This window comes from Apaloderma vittatum, unplaced genomic scaffold (genome assembly GCF_000703405.1).
Source record: "Apaloderma vittatum isolate BGI_N311 unplaced genomic scaffold, ASM70340v1 scaffold1121, whole genome shotgun sequence".
NCBI lineage: Eukaryota > Metazoa > Chordata > Aves > Trogoniformes > Trogonidae > Apaloderma > Apaloderma vittatum.
The window spans coordinates 7,398-27,494 of NW_009697156.1; the positions used below are offsets into that span (position 1 = coordinate 7,398).

Consider the following 20,097-nt stretch of genomic DNA (forward strand, 5'->3'; position numbering starts at 1 on the left):
CGACTCCTTGCTCGCGGGTGTAAAGTGAGTTTACTTCTGCCCCAGCGCGATGTTTCGCATGATTTGCGGTGCAGAATTTCCTCAGCTCTAAGCCAAAGAGACCAGAATCCCTGTAGATGTGCCAGAGCTGACAGGTGATTCAGAAATTTGGGAATTAGATGTAAAGGAGCTGGAGACGTAGAATTCTTTCTTACCACCCCCTCTCTGCAGCCATGAGCAGGAGCTATATATGAACTCTGGTAGCTTGGAAAAAAGCAATCAGACCCCTAAGATTTCTGATGGTTAAGGACAATTAATGAATAAATCAAAAGGCAGTTAACTGAGTCCACCCCAGGGTCAAAGAATGCTCCAGATGGTCACAATTAAGATGCCTCCAGAAGCCTCACTTCTAGCAGGGAGCTAACAGAAAGAAAAAGCTTCCCCACACTGACAAGGCTGAGAGAAGGGGTGAGGCTTTCATGAGCAATTAACTAGCAGGAACAATGAACCTCCTCTTCCTCAGCTGCTCTGCTGCAATCCTGTATGGCTGAGTGCTCCAGGTGACAAGGTGCAGCTACTGGCAATTCTCACTTCATGACTGCACACTTGGAGGCTATTTTCATCAGGAATTTAACCTGTGTTCTTGGGTGTTTCCTGCTAATCTTTTATTATTATTTACCTTGCCTTTACCAGCCAATACAGGGGCCAGCAGCAGGTGTATGTGGAGTTTTTCCAGAAGGGAAAGAAGCAAGTGATGGAGGTAAGTTCTGCCAGCATAAGGGATCAAAGATGCACGGTGGAAGTGGGGCAGAATGTCTCCCTGCACCGATGGACATCCATCCCCAGCAGCTGCGCTGGCTCAGCAGAGCACAATCTCCGGATTTTGTGGTTTTTTCTTTTCTCAGAAGCCCTTGTTTCTGCACAGGCATTTGCAGAACGCTTGCAAAAGGCCCCCCAGGCAGAAGAGCGACTCCAAATCTAAACACCCTGGCACACAGGCTGCTTAGAGGCACCAAGATTTAACATTCTTGGGAGGGTTTTGGTTTATCATTTGGGGTGGGTTTTTTTTTTGGCTCGGGAGGCGAATAACAAGGGGAGGGCTTGGCCTTGGATCACAGGCGGCAAGTCCCCATTGCACAAGGGTTACTGGCGGCATTCGGGCTGTGCTGCCAGCCGATGTGCAGGACTGTTGCTGTTTGGATGTACACAGTGACCCCTCACACAGAAGGATCCAGCCTACAAACAGCCCAAGAGACAGCAGTGAAACAACAGAACCTCACACCGGCAGCGCTTCAAAGAGCTTCGAGGATTTCTTTCTAAAAATCCATCGCGACAGGTTAAATAAAGGAAGGAGGTCGGTACCTGGCTAAGATGCAATACCTCGCTCTCTTCAAACGTTTTATAAACTTGCAGAATCGCCATCCTTTCATTTTGCAGGTGGAAAAAATGAGCTGTGGGAAAGGAGTTTCCAAAGGGAAGAGCCCCGGAGTCTCTATTCCCACCACAGCATCCCATGGGCTACCTGGGTTTCCAACAAGTGTTTTAAGTGATGTGGGAATCCAGGGCACTGCTTCAAAGGTGACTGGTTACCTGAATTCTACCCCCTGGGGAGGCTTCCTGCAAACCTTCGGTTACCTAACTGGGGTTTGAAATGTGGGTGACGGGAACCAGTCACCCAGCTGCTGAGGCTGCCAATTACTGCTGTGATAGCGGGAGCTGCCTCAGGGCTGGGTTTAGTCCTGGCACCGGTGCTTTGCAAAGTTTCAGATCCCGACTTGGCCATTCCTGGCTGCCAAGAGATCTCTTGGTGACACCTGGTGTAGAGCTCAGATTTCTGCATCTCCACAAGACTATGTTAACTTTTACCCTTGACAGAACTGAAAGGAGTGAACTTGCAAAGAATGATTTAGATTGATGGATGCAGAGAGAAGGAAGTGGATTTCATGATGCATTCATAAACTCCTCAGAAAAAAACCTGGAGTAGTGCTGTACCCGAGTGATGATTCTGAACTTCTCATCACACCGATACTTGACATCCCCCAAAATAAAAGTCAAATCTCTTCTACAGCACAGGAACTTTGTCGTAAAGGTATCCATTTCGCTTCACATCCCAAGATTTCTGCAGTTCGAATGTCTGCACTGCTTCATTTATTTTAAACAACAAAAAAAACCCCAAATCAAATGCAAAACTACCCACAACCAAGCTCTCACACATCACTCCAAGGGGAATGTCAGCCTCAGGGTAGCTCCACCGTCTGCCAATCCAAGAGGAATGCCCACCCTCATCTCCCAGCCTTGGTGGTCTTTTCGGACAAGGGCGGGTTTCTTGATGGCAAACTGGGAAGCGGCTCTTCAACCAACATCCCACTGGGCAAGGGCCTCTTCTCTCAGGCTGCCTCCTCCCCAGAGGATTACACTCAGCGATTCAGTCTCTGGCCAAAGGGGTTTATTTGTAGACAAGTCAGCCAAGTATTTAGTTCTGTAAACATCTTAAGTAAATTCCTGTTGCCCCATTATATCATCTTCATACTTCCTTACTGGTTCACTGCATTTATTTAAAAGGAAATAAGAAATGTGTTAAAAGAATAGAAGTGACTCAGGTTTTAAAGATAGTTTCTGGAGGCTGGCTATTTCTTTACAAGATGGGCAACGATTTGTACAGATAAACCAGACCTGCCTGTACCATGGGCAAGACAGACCAAGTGTTGATTACCGAGAAAAAAACCCAGCCAATGAGAGGTAGAGCCCCTAAATTGTTTCTTAAACCTCCCAGAGTATCAAACTCAGTACCAAAAGAGTAGTTCTCATACAAGTAACACACTAAAACACGAAGAAGTAAAAAAATTAGGAGACTACTTAATTTTAAAGATAATTGCAGACATGATTTTATTCTGAATTTTACAAATAACAAGCATTTTTCTATAAAAAACTAGGGTAAGAATCATTTCAGTTACAGCTACAATTATTTACATTCTTAAAAGAAATTTCTCTATATACAAGGCTGTGGCCATTACTAGTTTAAAGTACTCCCAAAGGCGTTTGTAAGGAAGGTGTTTGGTGCCTGAGCCAGTTCTATGCTTTAAGAAAAGCCAGGATTAAGGTTCTATTCTACCAATACTGAAATAGGTATTTATTCACTGAGGCAGCTCCATCAGTTCCCTCACGTGCATCTGGCCCCAGAGAGCGTTAAAAGAGGAGCCCCTCAGGGGGAGGCTGTAAAACGGGCCCGGCTGTAAAGCAGACAGGCACAACTCATGTTAAATCTTAAATTCCATGAGATCAGGGACCCAGTATTAGCATCACCACTGAAATCCTCTGAAAACAGTGTTTTTACACAACGTAGACAGATGCAGAGCAAAAATGTTCAGCAACACCTCGCAGGCAGCTTCGTGTACGACTGCGAAGGGGTTGTGCAACTAATGTGACGAAACCTCCAAAACCCAACCCTTGCTGCAGTTACTGCAGCCCAACGCCCTGGCCAACGCAGCACTCGTCGTGCCTCCTTCTTCCCAACGGGGAGGAAGGTGGAAACTGGGGAAGGCGTTAACAAAAACCGTGTCAGAAGCCCTCTGAGGCTGCCTGCTTCTGAAGGATGAAAAATCAAACGATGCTCACGTGAGCGTGACGTTCACCGTCAGGAGAGTCCAGCGGGGAACCTAACGAATACGGACTGTGTGGCACAAACCTCCCGAGAAAGTACGGTGCCTTGAGTTCACGGTATTCCCACTTGCAAGCCAAGAAACTGAAGTCACGGGATGACATGACATGCCCAAGATGATTGAAGAAGTCGCAGAGGGATCCACGCTCCCAGCTCAGGCTGTCTGCCGTTTCCCTTGGTGAAGGTGTGCTTTGTTCTCCAGCAGAGGATTTTACCTGACCAGGTAATTCTGTATAAACTGTATCGCTGCCGTAGTGCAGGCTACAGGCACCAAAACCATTCTGTATTTCCCAGGATAAGGTCAGCCTGAATGTCAAAGTCAGTGCTACCTTCCTCTGCAGCACAGGGAGCTCACAGGTTTATCCCCAACTTCTCTTCAAAGGCACATTCTGTCGCATCCCCTTTGTCTGGTGCCCCTCTAAGATTTGCCAAAGGCTGGATCCTTTCACCTCCATCTCATTTGCACAGATGAGGCCACCCACCTGTATTAAAATATCCCCTTGGTTTCTCTTGGAAATACCGACTAGCTGGACTCTGCTTACTCATTTGAAAAAGCCCCCCGTTTCAGAGATAAACTCCAAAAGAGTAGGACAAAATAACCCCGTGTGCTGCATTAGATACATTCTATAGGCCTGACTCATGCTTTTTTTGTTTTTAAACAGATAAGCAAGGAAAAAAAATATGTATTTGCACAAACAAAGACTGTCGGTGTTCTGTAGTGTTAGTCATAACCAGGAAATTCTCTAACTTGTCTGGATTAAAAACAAAACAACAAAAAACCCCCCAAACCCAAACCCACAAAAACCTTTTGTAAACATCAGAATGTTTAAACGTTCAAGAACAAAAGTCTCACTGTCGAGGCACATACCTGGATAAAACAGTGGATAAGAAATTAACAGCTAAATCAGACGTTAAATGGACTTTGCACTTTAGGGCAGGAATTTCCGCACTAGGTCGTGTATCAGACACGCATCTTACATTTCAGGATATTTTCTGAAACAAGTTTACAGGAAGAGACTTATGGGTCACGGTTGTTTACATTGGCAAATTCATTACGAGGAAGTTGCAGCTAAATGTGTTTTGCCTCAGATTCCTGCGGTTACCAGATATTCTCCCTCAACACACAGAAAAGCAGTTGCTTCTGAATGTTGCAGTTCCTAGAAATTAGGTTTACAAAGAAAAATACCTGTACCGAGTTTTAGGACATGCTCTTATGTTTGCAAAGGGTATTTTGAAAGAGGTGGTTAAGCTTGACAGATTGTGTCACGTCTTTTGGGCGAGGGAGACTGGCTCTTACATGCACTCTCCCGAGAAGTATTTGCTCATGTCAAGGCTGTTATATGATGTGCAGTGAGACTTGCAAAAAAAAAAATCCCTGATTCTCTGTTTTTGCGCTAGCTTTAAATCACGTTTTCAAGCCGCCTGCCAATGGCCTGTCAACCTATGAAACTGGAGTGATGCTGAGCCTGCCCCAACATTCCCATTTCTCTCCTCGGGTTAAGCAAAACCACGTTGCTCGGTATCATTCTCCGACCCAGTAACATCGGCCAACTGCCTGCTCCATCCAGAAACTAAAATATTAAACAAGGAGGTGAGAAAATTCAGGGGAAGTGGAGCAAGCTCAAGCTCAAGCCACTGGTCTGTCTGAAAACTGGAGCTTGTTCCAAGGACAGAACAAGGTTAACGAAGGATGGGAATTGGCTGATGCTGCCGATGTGTTTAATTACAGCAGGAAAATTCAAACCTCCAGGACCAGCTGCCGCAGCACAGCGTGAGGCCCCGAACAGCTTTGATTTAAGAGGTTTAGGTTCTGTTTATTAAGTCCCTACAAGGCAGAACAAAACCACAGACAAGTGCCAGAAGGGAGGAACCTTCCATCACTCACATCTGGCAAAGGATAATCAGAAGAGCACAAACGAGACTGGGTGTACATATATATGGAATATAGTTAAAGACACACGGGTAATACCAAGGGTGGTTCCCTGACCCAAGGCACAATTTCTTGCAGATTGCCATCTAGATTTCTGTTTGGCTTGTTGTTGTTTTTTGGTGTTTTTTTTTAAAAAAACACCAATTTGCTGATTATATAAGTTAAGAGAAAAATAACAGACCTCACCGCAACTGTGCGGTTGGCACTCAAGAACTGAGAAGCAGCAGCCAGAAGTAAATTCTGAATTTTGTTCTCAGTACATTCTGTCATGAGGTCAGCGCAGTTGGCACAGATTAACACAAAAAAGTTCTCTTTAAATATGTGGCTTGTGTGTGTGCACAGGCGTGAAAAGCACAGAACAGAGACGGGAGAATCGTTTCCATCACCCCAATTGCACAGAAGACGTTCAAACAATTTAAGCATAGAACTTACCGCATCGAAAGGGAAGAAACTAAGATCCCAAACTAACACTGCTCCCTCCACACACAGATGAAACCCTTTTGAATAATTTAAAACAAATACGGCCTGGAATCAGGCCACAGTCGGGAGCAGATGTAAACAACTTCATCATACAGGCACCTCTGAAAACCAGCATGGGAATCGAGGGAATTCTGTCAGCAAAACTTCAGTGCTACAAATACTCTGTGCAAGACAGCCTTCTCAGCGTATGTCGAGCTAAAACGCACCAAAAGTTGGAATTAATTCTCAGTGTCTTTCTTTGAATCTCTCTGAATTCGGTAACAAACTCAGCATGTGCAAAGTAAGATCACAGAGAGGCTTGTTCTCACGACCTTCCACTATAATAAATAAGTTTCCTGTCCAGAAGTCAAGGAATCAAAACCCAACGAGCAGCTTTTTCTGGCAATTTTTACTTCTTGATGTGCATCAGCTCTGGAGCAGGGTCACTGAGGAACGCAGGCACCTGCCAGCCCTTGAACTCCTTTTCAAGTATCTCTCAGCTGAACACTTAAAAGTTACACAGGATTGATCAGACACTGTTCCATGGTGCGACTGCGTTACAACAGCTGTGGCTGGAAGATCTCATTGAAAGCCACAAAGTATTATGTTCATATAAAAAGAGAATGTATGGAACACAGTGTTTAAATTAATAAATAAGGTTAAAATTACAGGAGATAAAGTGCTGCCACTAGCCCTTTCTAGAATGAGTATTACAAGAAAAGTCCATTTAAACTTTCAGTCCACCAGGAAGTACACAGGGGTTCCATCAAAAGGATGTGCTTTTAAGAATCTCTGGATTTTCTTCTTCCTCCTTGGAATCCCTTTTGCTACTAGATGCAGGCCTGTATTCTAACCTGGGACATATGGAAAAAAAAAAAAGATAAAAACTTAGATGAGAGAATAGAGGAAAAAAAAGTCTTTGATATCCTACGTCCTATTTGATATTAGAGCCTCCTCATTTAAAGATCTTGCTGGCTTCAGTTGGACAGGTCCGGAAATTTGGAGCAGAGAGATCTACCTACACTTGGAAAAGAGGGAGCAGGAATCCAGCCGAGCTCCTCTGTCGCTGACTGAGCACTCACGGTGCTGGAACCAGCCCCCTTCCTCTGGCAACTCCCAGGCAAGTCCCTCCTCTCCTCGGCCCAGAGAACCGGTGTGTGTGTGAAGATCGGAAGGTGACACTCACCCTTTCACCATCAGCATTTGCTCTATTGTGTCTGGAAGCGGCCGGCCGTAGCTTTCTGGCAGAAATAAAGTCAGAATTCCTGACAGCACAGTCAGGCTGCCCATCAGGATGTAAGGCAGGAATCGGTCATAGGCACCTGGCAGAATAATAAAAAACCAACAAAAATCCCCAAACTAGCATCAGCTCTAGGTCTCCCGTACTGTTTGTACTCAGGTATGGGGCTTTAACGGTGCAAGATTCGTGCTTTCAGCAAAAATCAAACCCATCGATGCCCCTCAGAGTCTGGCACTCAAAGCACACGTTATAACTGTTGGTTTAGGAACTCAAGAAACTGGGAAACGACAGCTCTAAGAGCTGTCCCTACTGAGTCACTAGGACTGCGAGTCTTCAGAGCATCTCTGCAACGGGGCACAAAACCCCATTTCTCTACATTACGACCATCCCTCAGAGATGCTGAGATCCCATTTTTACGTGCTGTTTCACAAGACACCTGGTCTTGGAAAGAGGAGACAGCAGAAAAGCTCAACAATCCACTGAGGGAGGACCCTGATCTGGGTAATCCTTTTTAATTGTAATTTAAAGTGATAAAAATTGCTTCCTGACCGCCAGCATCTCCCCACACACGCACAGACCAGCTCTAACTTACCGAGGTAAACAAAGTAAGGCGAGAGGATGCTGCCCAGCCTAGAGGCCATGGAACTCGCTCCAACTCCCATGTTTCTCACCACTGTTGGGTAGAGCTCAGCCGTGTAAACATAAACCATCGAAAAGGCAGACGTGATCCCAAATTTTCCCAGCATCACCAGGAAAATGGACAGCGCACGAATATCTGAAATCAAAATGCAGTAAGGGCTTCAAAAAAGCTCTGACAACTCATGGCATCTCTTCATTCTGTTGTGGTTGTATAACTCCTCCCTAATTAATTCCAGTATCTGGTGGGGTTTTTTCTTCTGAGCGCTGGCCTTCCTGCCAAGCAAAAAATAAGGAGAACAGAGCAAGAACTGGAGAGGTCCTCTCAAATTTCAGGGGCCAGACATCTGCTATTGCAAACAGCACTTTTTAATAAAGTTTCAAGTGTTTAACTTCACTCACAAGTTAATTTTGCTTTCCTAGCTGCAAGTAAATAATTTAATTACAGGAAGCTGGGCTGACTTTAACTGGGACAGTCAGATTTGAAAATCAAAACAGATCCTATCAGTGTCCATTTGACTCAAAGGACAGGAAGGGGGGAAAAAAAAAGAAAAAAGAGAATGCAACACATATTACCTATAGAATATAAGCAAGGCAGTTCTTGCACGTTCTCTTTTGTTTATTCTTTGACTTGTAAACAAGTGCTAAGCGACATCACATTCACCAAAATTACCAGTAAGGAGTCCATAATGCTATTGATCTAACTGGCCTAAAGATACATATGGTTTGAGATCCAAAAAATGTTGCTTTGGGCAACTTTCCAGTTATTTTAACTATCAATGCTAATTCAGTACAAGATCTGATTGAAAATGTTTTCATGATGACTCCCTTGAATATAACTGTTTAAAAAAGCCATAAACGCACAGTCATTGACAGCTGTTTGGGAAGTAATTTCTGCAACCCCTCAGTGACCTCTGCTTAGTAAATTCTGCTTGGTCTAGTTTTGGTTTTACACCTGGACCTCACCAGGGATGTACCTTAAAGGCAAAACTGGACTACAGGGCTAAACCCAGCAGATCACAAAGCCAACGACCCACCTTTAAAAATGTATCTGAATTGACATGTTGTGTGAGCTCCTCGCGCAGCAGCACCGAGAACCAAAGAAAAAGGGCAAAGATAGGAAACGAGGACATTTTTCCTCCACATCTGCCCAGTGCCCGGTGCTACGCTTCACCTATCACACATATTTGAGATCAACTAACGATTCCATACGTGAAGGCACCAGCTGAACGAAGAGAAGAACACAGCCTCCTAAGAATAACGCAGCAGCCATTGAATACCGTCGAGGGAGATTTCGAAGCAGCAGCCAGGAAATAACGTAGGCTGGAACTTCAATCACTGCCGAGAGGAAGCAGTTCAGATAGACATCTCCGTGCAAGTTGGGCGTGTCAAGAGAAAGTCCAAAATAGCCAACAGAGATTATCATCCTGAAAGAGGCAGAATAACAGGATCAGACAAATTTCTTCCTGAGGTTGCAGCAAACCTCTTTTACATCTCTGTTAAGTGCAGAAATCACTAGGTAAGGCAAATTTAGCGTCTGCCAGATTCATTTACCTCTGAAGCAGGTGAAGTGTTGACTTCAGAAACGGCAAGAGAATAATTAAACAGTGTTGATGCTTTTTATATTTTAAGTTGCTCTTGAATTCAGAGAATAAAATCTACTTTAAGAAACATATAAACATCCTATTCAGTATCAGGTAACTCTAGAGCCATTGCTGAGGCACAGGTCTCGGATGGTCCTGCAGCTACAGAGCTCACAGCTCTCTTCTGATGTCGTTGCAACCATCTGTGTCGCCCTACCTCAAACCCTGCAAGAAAACTCTGGGGTTTTGTCACTTTTAGACACTTTACTTGTCTCTGCCAGTTGTGCTGACTACTTCTCACATGTGCTTCTGTATTTCAGGTCATCCCCAGGATATGTGTGATCATTCACTACGCAGTGATGCTGCAGTTCCTATTACCAGCAGTTACAGCCTTAACCTGTAAGTCTGGAAAACTGACTTCTGCTGCTGCCGAGACCTACAGTAGCTCCTCATGACGTTTATCAGGGAGCTCTGGGTGGAGAACATTGTTTGTGGGTCATTACCCTCTACGCTTTGTGTATGAAGTCAGAGATGAGGAGTATGGCATCCCGGCAAGACCCAAACAACCTGGGATTTTCTCTGCTACGCCCCAAGCTTGTTGGGCAGCATCCAAGTCAGGTTGGCGTGACTCGGGCTGGTGAGTGCGGCAGGACAGAGCTTGGTGGCCAGGAACACTGAAACCTTAACTGTGATGAGCGATGGCTCCCATGGGATCAATGCAAACACATATTTGGAGACAAATCCTGTCGTGTCTCGGGAGGTGAAGGTCAGGCTGCACCAACAAGTAATACATGGCAAACAAGGAATAACTGGCACCAAACCCGCACGTGTCCAGGTACAACGGCGAGGCACGGAGCGTTCAGAGCTTCAACCCCTTCAGCATGTCTGTTCTAACAGAGATGCTGCACAATCGCTGCAGAGCACGGAGCGGATGACCGACTGCTGATCATGTCTGCCTCCTCCTCACTTCACTTGGGAAGAGCCTTCACGGTCCAGCTGCTTAGAAGAAGCTGCCCAGCGGCCCTGGGAACATACAAACTCTCACAGGGCAATTCCTCATTGCCGCAGGTGCCCTGCCAGCTAAAACTATTGTTCTCAGAACCAGTTACGTGGCGTTTTCCACGACGCTGTGCAATACGCCCAGCCCCGTGCTCCCAGGAGTTATTTTTATACACAATAAACTTGCTGGAACTCACTTTCAGTAGTAGTTTGCCTTAGCTTTCCAGTCATTGGCAAATCTTGATACAGCTATACAGTCTCTAGGAAAATTTTACAGGTATTTACACATCCCAGGGTGTTGAGAAGCTAAAATTCCTCCTCCCGGATGCAAACCCAGGAAAGAGATTAACTTTAAAGGTCTGCTACTTACTAAAAACTAACAAAACACTTGGCAATTTGAAAAGGTAACATACTGCTACCTGCAGCCATCCTCTTTAACAGTTTCTTTTATGAGATCTTTCAGTTCATAATGCAGAATATGCCACCAGAATGCTATGGGCTGGAGAACAGTGCTATGAATAAGCACAAGACACTATATTTTGGGAAATGAACTAAAAGGAGGTCAGTAGCAAGTGGCATGCAAGGCGAAAATAGTGGAAAACTTGCCCAAAGCAACCGAATACTTTTCTGCAGGAGGAAGTAAGATTGTGTGAATTAGTTGCACAGGTTTGACTTTTCTTGCCCATCATAAAACTTCATTTATTGTGCAGTGAATTGAACGGATTACATACTGCCGGGTCACTGTGTCTCCCTCTGATGCTTTGTCCTACGAGAAATGCTGTTCAGGCAGGTTTTGCATTTGAATTCTACAACTACACATGCAAAATCAGCTGTGCCTAGGAACTCGCTACTGACCTACTCCACGCAAATTAGAAGTTCCCTAGTTCACTTTCAATTAACGATGAAAGTCAGCGAGTGGACTTGGAGGTAAGGCAACAGAATATGGAAACCCTATTGACATTTCTGCAAAAAACTAACAGTATTTTTTAGGGTTTTTTTGAGCTGTTTTCTGCACAAGTTCCTTTGTAGAACTGTGCTCGATGACAAGCAATGGAATCTGGCTTAAATATTAGCCAGTGATTATTTGACCCAAAAAGCCACATCGGCTTGCTTACTCTGGCAGCTCTGTGAACTGAACTCCAAGGCTTTGCCCCCCTAGAGCACAGGAACATGGTTCAAAAAGGCAGCAAACAAACCTAGAGAGCTCCAAAGAACTCGAGGGACCTTCTTGGTTAGGGCACTGTAGGGTTATGCACTAATTAAGATCATTTTTATAGCCTCTGGCAGGCGCTAAGTTACTTTCTCAATCTTCTCTCTTCTGAGCAATTACAGCTTCAGAGATTTCCAGTAATGGAAAATTACAACCATTTCATCAAACTAAGCACAACTAGAGCAAAACCCAGCTGAAGCTGGCAGGTAGACAGAGCAGCTAGCAGGGAAGTCTTGGGAAATCTCAGATTAGAACTTCAAAGGCAGCTTTATCCCTTTAAGAGACAGCACAAAAGAGATGGGAAGATTCTCCCCTAAATCAGGCAACGTTGAGTTCAGACTCAGAGTAGTTCTCTGACTGGGAGACGGGGCCTGACTCATTCGTCTTAAAAGACTTTGCTACAGTCAGATGAGAATTCCCCAGAGGCCAGGATCAGGCAGGGCTCCCACGCATCACTGCCAGCTGATCTGGTTCTTGCTCAGTTCGAGATATGCTTGACTGCTTCAGAAAGAAATAACAACCCAAACATGTTTCTACAGACTGCTACTGAAATGAAGAACCTACACAACCAGAATCTTATTGCTCCAGCCAGCAGCCTGTTGGACTTGAGCTCGTTTTGTCCGTAGCCCTTCAGAACACTTGGTGTGCAAAGAGCAGTTTTTAATTGTTTTGCTGCTTTGTGCTTACATACTTCTGAACCACACTTGCTTACCAAAGCAGGATTGACATGATTGTGATAGTCAGGATATTTCGAGTTTTCATGAGATCCAGAATGGTGTACGTCTGTTGCTTCTGGGAATTCAAATCTTGCAGCTGGAAACAAACAAACAAACAAGCCAACCATGGAAACATTAACTTCTTGCAAGCAGAATTGCTGTGAAAGTAAGTCCCCCCAACCTATATACATCAGTACTTTGATGTGCTGCAGAACCTACTACCTGTGAAAGTAATTTAAAGTGACTTCAAATTTAGGCATTAATTCATAATAATTTTCTCTGCCCGAGGCTTCACAAAGCAACAGCTTGTTGTCACTTTTATACTCGAATTACAAAGTGACAGCATTTATTCCCCATTTGTCACTACTGGCAGAGTTCTTACACCCCGTTCAGACATCTTGAGGGTCCTGGGAATCGACTGCACTCAGAAAAGGAGAGAGCAACAAGGAGGACGAGACATTTAAAACCATGATCTCTAAAACGAGAGGATTTATTTAGCCAAAGAAGACTGAGGGCATCTTAATAGGCCAAGAACGGTCTTCAAAGAGCAGGAAAAAAAAAAGGGATAAACCATCCTCTATGGGCACTGTAGACAAGAAAAGAAATTGAGTAAATGACTTCTCATGCTCGACCTAAGAGCAACATATTTAAACTGAGACCAACTGGCTAATGAGCTGGAGTCCTCATCGTTATCTAGCCTGGTTTTGAGATCATCTAATACAAGCAAAAACACAACAAACTTCTCGCCCCGTGAAACTTTCCAGCTCTTCAAAATAAAAACTACTTCCTTGTAAATAATGCCAAGATATTAATCCATGAAGCATGCAACTAAGTTTTGTGCTCGACTGTAAAAAAGGAAAGAATTTAAGGGTCGGTTTGGGTTTGGTTTTTTTATATTTAGGACTTCAGTTTAGGCCCCTAACAAGGAGTGATAAGGAGGAGTCTTCCAAATATGCAAAAGGTGATTTAAGTGGGCAAGTTCCGTTCATTAAAACTACCATCTCTGATAAGCAACACCATATGGCTGAAGAACCACAGTTTTCTAGACATGTCATATTTTTGTTATCGCAAGAGAGGGTATGTTTTCAGGGTTTAGCACAGGTTATTTACCCATCAATTTAACGGTATTTTTAACAGTCTTACAGTAAGAACGTAAACAAGTTTTAGATCCTACAATCTTCCACAGATATTCCTTTTTCTGTTAGGACATCTTGCGTCTACCTGAAGCTACGGCTCTATCACCAGCCGGAAATCTACTCAAGAAAGGAACAAGCATCCACCTCAGCAGCTCAAAATTATCAAATGAAAAAAAGTAATACTCAAATATTTTTCAATTTTGACACTTCTTGAACTGTAAGCTGCCAAGACACCTCACAATACTGACGAGAAGACTTCTCCTTCCACAGTCAGAAGAACCACTCTTGCCTAACAGACCTCTGTTATGCACAAGCACAATAAACCGTACACAAAGATTACTTCCTCCTTTGTTCCTTTGAAGTCAGCGTGACCGAGAACACGGCCCATTAAATTTTAATATGTTTAAAGACTGAAAGTGCTCTGTTGGCATCGCGTACTCCTTCACCATATGTGCAAATGGTTATCAATACGAGGAAACCATGACTGTAGCTTCAAGCCAGTGCAATGACTCACTACTTCAAACTTCTCTGAACTCTTTCCACCACTTTTTACCATCCTCTACTCCGAGCTATCTCAACTTACAATGCTTTCTTCCCTAAAACATGCGGCTGGTCCAGCAGAAGTAGTTGGATGTACAGCAGGACACAACTCACCAAAAAAGAGACAAAAGCAATCATTAGGTTTAACTTAATTCTTCACCAATCTCTCTTCCGTATTGAGCTAGCGATGTTTCTTTTGGCAAGCTCCCTGCCGGACACCAGTTTGAGGCCCTTAAATCTTGTCCTTTGACTCAAAATACACATTATCCCCTCAACGTCTTGTAAATTGTACCCGAGCTAAGGGGAACACAGAGTTTATGCAACCCCTGCAGTCAGGTGAGAATCATGTGAGTGACGACTTCGAGGATTAAAAATAGCGGCCTGATGCCTTTGCAAACTGCAGTGCATTTGCTCTGATAAACGTTCATTTTCTGCAACAGGCAGAAAACAGCTTCTATACATTTGGTAATTTTCACTCTGCCAGAGCCAAACCCCTCGCCAGGCACACTGCAGTCAGCTTGAGAGCTCCCAGCCCTTTCTCATAAATCACATGATCTTTCCTAAGTGCTCTCCAGTTCTGTCCCCATTTGTTGCCAAGAAACCAGCAAATAGGAAACAAAAAAAAAAAGAAGAAAAAAAACCCCAAACAAACCACAAAACAAAACCAGGAACAGTAAAGTTGAGAGAATCAGTTTATGAGAAACACAATCCTGCCGTTTAGGAGCTGGATAAGCAGACAACATAATCCTCAACAGGGCAAGCTAGAACAAGAAGCTTAGGAGAAGGGCAGGGAGGACAAAACGATGACTTGAAATTAAACCCATCACCCAAACATTTTTATCCCCTTTACATAGGATAATTCAGCCAACCAGCCCCTACTTGTGCTCCCACTAGTCACCTGCTGGACCCCGACTGGTCTGGAGTTCTCTGGAGCCCAAGTACTGCAGGTGCTGCTCCCAGCCGCAAGGGTTTGAGGAATACTCCAAGCAGGAGCTTGGGTTGTTCCTTCATCCAGAACTCACATTCCAAATGCTCAAGGGCTGAGGGCCAGCCAGATTTCTGAGAACCTCTCTGCAGCATAAACATACTGCCTAAAAACTCAAGAGAGGCTGTGAGCCTTTCCCTTACAGACAGCTCTTCAGAAAGCAAACACGCAAACAGCACAAGCAGACACTGATGAAGAAAAGCTTTGCATAATTTTTTTGGTCACAGTATGACTTATACTTCAAAAAGAAAAACCTCGGACGGCAGTTCTGCATTTAAACAGCGCCTGCTCCTTGAGCTCAATTTCCTTCGAACAACGCTAATCTGTGTTTCTGAAAGTTCATGTGAAATGGTTTCTCTGTAAATAAGCAATGAGCACTGATGCAGAAGTTGGCATTTCCCTTCGTCCAGCGCTCCCTGGGGCAACATCCCTACTCTTGCCCGGCCTCCAGCAGCTTCAGAATCCAACCCCACTCAGAGATGACAAAATGATTGCTATTTCTTTCTAAGAAGAGGAGACAGACGATTCCAGGGACAGTGACCTTAAGCATATGTTGGAGCCAAAGCTTATTTTTCCTTCTCCTGCTGCAGTGCTGGCAATGGGTGAGTTTTCACGTCTACAGCATGAGAAAGGGGGTGGGGGAAAAAGGCAAAAAAGCATGTTCTAATGATAATCCAGGGGAAAAAAAGACTATCAAAAGAAGGTCTGTAGTTTCCTGCTTTCTCACTCTGTTCCCTCAAGATCGGGATGCCTGTCCTACAATCTACAAATAAGTCTGGACTAACAGGCTTGTTTGCACCTCGGCTAACTTCAACCCAAGCAAAGCTGTTTCAATCCCAATAGCAACCACGCTGCAGTTTCCTGGCTGACCATTTCCCTCAGCCTGGTACAGAGCCCTTGTAAAGCAAGTGAGTCTGCAAGGGCTTATCATGCAAATGCCAAGACAATGTCAATTGTCAACCAGAACACAGGTGGGCGAGTGCTCAGACAGTCTGCCTACAGAGGTGCCCAGTCTCCTGGATCACGCAAACAGTTTGTCTCGCTTTTGGAGGTCATGTCTGAATGAGCGTGGAACTGTTTCTACTTAAGGTCAAAGAGCTCAGACAAAGCGGAGATATTTAGACAAAACAATACCATGTTGGAAGAAAGAGATAAGGAAGAAAAGATACCAATACCTAATTTGCCCTTAAGGGACTCAAGTTTTGCCCTCATTAACACGCAGGAGAAATTAAAGCTGACTATGGAGTTGAATAGAACAACATTATTTCCAGTGCCACTGGCCAGGATTAGTCCCGTGTTAGACTTTTACAGAGCTATTATTAGACTGAGCAAGCATAAAAATCTGTTCAGCGCAAGTATTTAGATCATTAAACAACAGGTAACTCAAATTCACCACCTCCCCCCAAAAGCTAGAGTTTGAAAGAAAAGAAGTAGCTGTAAACTGGAACTAAAAGACGTTTGCATTAGAATACACTCTGGCATTCCCATGGGAATGAGACAACAAGGGCTTTTCCTAACGAAACAGGGAAAGGGTATGCTGCTTTCCAGGAAAAGGATGGCCATTTGCCCATTTGAGAAATACATAACACAAGCATAATTCAACTCTTATCTCTGGAAACAAATCACTTGACACGGTCATTAACAGGTCCAGCGAAAAACTGGATTGCTAAACAGATCTTACCTCACTAGGGCCAAGTATTACATCTGGGGCTGTGATGCCATTAGTTTTTGCAGCCTTTCGGATGATGTTTTCTGCCTCTTGAAATCTTCCCTGAGAGATCAGCCACCGTGGAGATTCTGGAATGATCCTGTAGAAAAAAGGTTCAGAATAACAAACTTGCATTTCTACAGAAAGTACTGTTGCAGGCACACGTTCTTCCAGGCATCAAGAGCTCAAAACTTGCCACATCTTGCAGAAATTAGAGCGATGATGACAGAAATCAGATTTGCAAGAGCAGACTAGCGTACTGAACAAGACCGGACTAAAACGTGCGTGTGGATTTTAGAAGTATTAAAGAAACAAATGATGACTCAGACAAAAAAAAAACGAGCAACCCAAACCTTCATCGTATGGGAAAACAGTTCAATTATAGAAATTCAGAAATGTGAATACATGAGCAGCACGCTGCACATTACGAGGCACATCCTTCAAGAATAACACATACAGAATCAGTAACTGTAGATACTGTCATCTAAAGACAAGTCAGAAAAGAGAATTTGCCTGAGTCATTCAACTTTGTAAGAAAAGAGACTCACAAACATAAATACCAGTGTAAGTGAAGAAACACCACCACCATGTGGCCTATTTAAACATGACATGCCACCGAAAAGCGTTTCATTAACTATGAATTCAGAAAACACACAAGTCTCACAGCACAAGTACTGCTTTGTGACTCGTCAGGTTGATGCCACCCTGGCACTGCCCAGCTTCTCAAGACAAAATTGCTTCTGCTTAAGGCCAAAGAGCTCAGACAAAGAGGAGATACTTAGAGGAAACAAGACCATGTTGGAAGAAACAGGGAAGAAAAGATCCTGCTATCTAATTCGCCCTCAAAGGACTCAAATTTTGCCTTAACATGCAGTAGAAATTAAAGCTGACTATGGAGTTGAACTAGAACAACATTATTTCCAGGTTTCTCATTCTGTCCTTAGTTCGGGCCTACAAGCTCATAGATTTCAGTTGGTGCAGAAGGATGAGTTTATTGACTCAGCTTTTTCTTTCCCATATGGGCGCATCAATTTTTATAGATGCCTAGAGAAAATGTAGAATAGGCTTTCCAGCCGTGAGTCAGATCACCCACAAAGCTTCGGATTTACAGTGAGATGACGAGAAAGAATAAAGGACGCAACGTTTGTTCTTCACCTGCCCGTTCCTGAATTCCATTGGTACAGGCTAGTTGGCCTAGAGTCTGGATCTTGAAAACCTGCAGACGGGACCTTCTAAAGACTGAAGTAATTTAATTCTGTTGTACTTACCACCATAGCGGGATGCAGAGCAGCCCAGGCAAGGTGAGTGCCAGCAGCAGCATCCGCCAGTCTCTGATGAAGTAAGCAAACAGCGGCAGCAACATGTAGCCAATTGCATAAAATATGCAAACGCCCAGCGTGCAGAACAGCACACGGATTGATTTGCCAAGAATTTCTGTGCCTGTTCAAAACAACAGCGTGAAGATCAGTATTTTTAATTTCACAGCAACCAAGTAACTTAACAAAAATACCTCTAAGGATTGGCTTTGGAATATACTACACCGGGTAGTTGTGGCACGTAGCCTGCTCTGCCATCCCATTTTAGAGGCATCACCGATCTGCTTCATGAGGTGATCCTGCATCAAGCCAGATCCTTATGCATATAGAAGGAAAAGATCTGGGCTTTACAGTATTTCTGTAGCCAAAGTAGCTCATACTTGTATAATTTTATCTTCTGAGAATCTCACATTTTACTTCAGGAACTAAAACCACCCGATATGCTACAAAACATTCCCAACAGCTGCCCTCAGCCTGATCTCCGCAGAGTTCTCTCCAGCTTACGAGAGACCAACTTCTTTAAAGGTTAATTCAGAGGTCCCCAAATCAGATTCCCAGCCCGGATCACCTTCTAAAAGACTATTTTGCTTTATTAGCTGAAGAAGCTTGCGGTCTTTTGGTGTACACGTGGAGTTCGTGTTGGGCCACAAACACACACCAGGCTACTGGCGGTGGGACTAAATGCAGGATCAGGGCTCGGTGCTTCCCCCTGAAATGCTCTGGGACCTACAAATCAACAGACGGAAAAAGAAAATCTTCCTCGTCCTCACAGAAGTCAAAGAAGACACCAGAAGTTGCAGCAGGGTGCCTGCAGTGACATTAGCTAAACTCTGGTCCAGGCCAAAAGGGATTTCTTGCCAGTGTTTGGTACTTTGGACACGGAGGTCACTCTAAATAACGCCAATAAAAAAATATTTTTATGAAATCTCAGATTTGTAAGGTAATTCACATTCCCATGATCCAAAGGTCTCAGTTAAATCGAAAGTATACAGATCAAAAATCCTTACGCCACTTACATTTTTACTACAGGCTGTTTAAAGGAGACTTTGTAACACTAACTGCTACTTTTCTTTTGCAAGTTTTTAAATCAAACAGACATTGAGGCCCCAAAACGGACAACATAAATCCCTGAAAAATAGTGTCTTCCATGTCTTATCTCTCCAACTAGAAGACAGACTATGTTTCGAATAAACAATTTCTGGTTTTTTTGCCTTTTTAGGATGGTAAGCCACAAAACTAATTCAGATTGCACCTCTACCAACTGGAAACTTCCAAGGAGAGGCTGAGTTATCCATGTACGGTGGGGATACAGTCTGTAACAGCACTGCTTGACAAAATGAATCAACCCTAAGCCAGTACCGAAAAGGAGCAGGAAAAGCACAAGACTAAAGAACACACATTGTGCACAGCAGGGATTTCATACCAAGAACAAATGCTGCCACGTAGTTGGATATCTGTCCCATGCCGACCAGGAGGAAGAACACTGAGAACATCTCCCAGCTGGTAGAGAAGACCTGGATGAAGCTGAAGCCAGTCTGCATGGCCAGAGTCGCAAAGAGCACATTCTTCCTGCCAAACCTTCCAGGGAGAGATTAAAAAAAAAAAATAAAAAAAAATTATATAACAGCATGAATGAAATCCCCAGAAACAGAAAAATAAGATTGCTCATATGCTTACTTAGGGACATAGAAAACATTTGCAAAAAGCAGAGGTTCAGGAAACACGACACGGGTGTAACTATTCCAAATGCATTTAAAAAAATCCACTGGCCAAGAGAAAACAATATTCCAGGGCCGCTAGTTAACTTGCCTTAAAGTATGTGCTGGGACACTATTCCTTTCTTACAGATAGGATGAGAACAGAGACAAATCATGGGGAGCAAAGTATTTAAACAGCAAGAGTATTAGATGCTGCTTCTCTATGGAGCACCCAGTTCATGACAGAAATCAGCACGTTAATAAAAAAAAATAATTGAAAAGAAAAAAGGGAAAGCTTCTGCAAG

The 20,097-nt window shown here is 43.8% G+C and overlaps 1 protein-coding gene across 1 annotated transcript in view; it reads right to left on the reverse strand.

Moving 5' to 3' along the window:
• Positions 1-6,624: 6,624 nt before the first annotated feature.
• The window catches only part of LOC104279821 (solute carrier family 22 member 5-like), a gene marked incomplete at its 5' end in the record, with an annotated part of 15,595 nt that continues 2,122 nt past the window's right edge, over positions 6,625-20,097 (reverse strand). Inside the window, 8 exons of the mRNA XM_009877248.1 lie at positions 6,625-6,880; positions 7,213-7,348; positions 7,859-8,041; positions 9,115-9,329; positions 12,407-12,507; positions 16,753-16,879; positions 18,048-18,219; positions 19,519-19,673. Coding sequence (XP_009875550.1) covers positions 6,793-6,880; positions 7,213-7,348; positions 7,859-8,041; positions 9,115-9,329; positions 12,407-12,507; positions 16,753-16,879; positions 18,048-18,219; positions 19,519-19,673 — 1,177 coding nt within the window. The remainder of the gene's footprint in view (positions 6,881-7,212; positions 7,349-7,858; positions 8,042-9,114; positions 9,330-12,406; positions 12,508-16,752; positions 16,880-18,047; positions 18,220-19,518; positions 19,674-20,097) is intronic.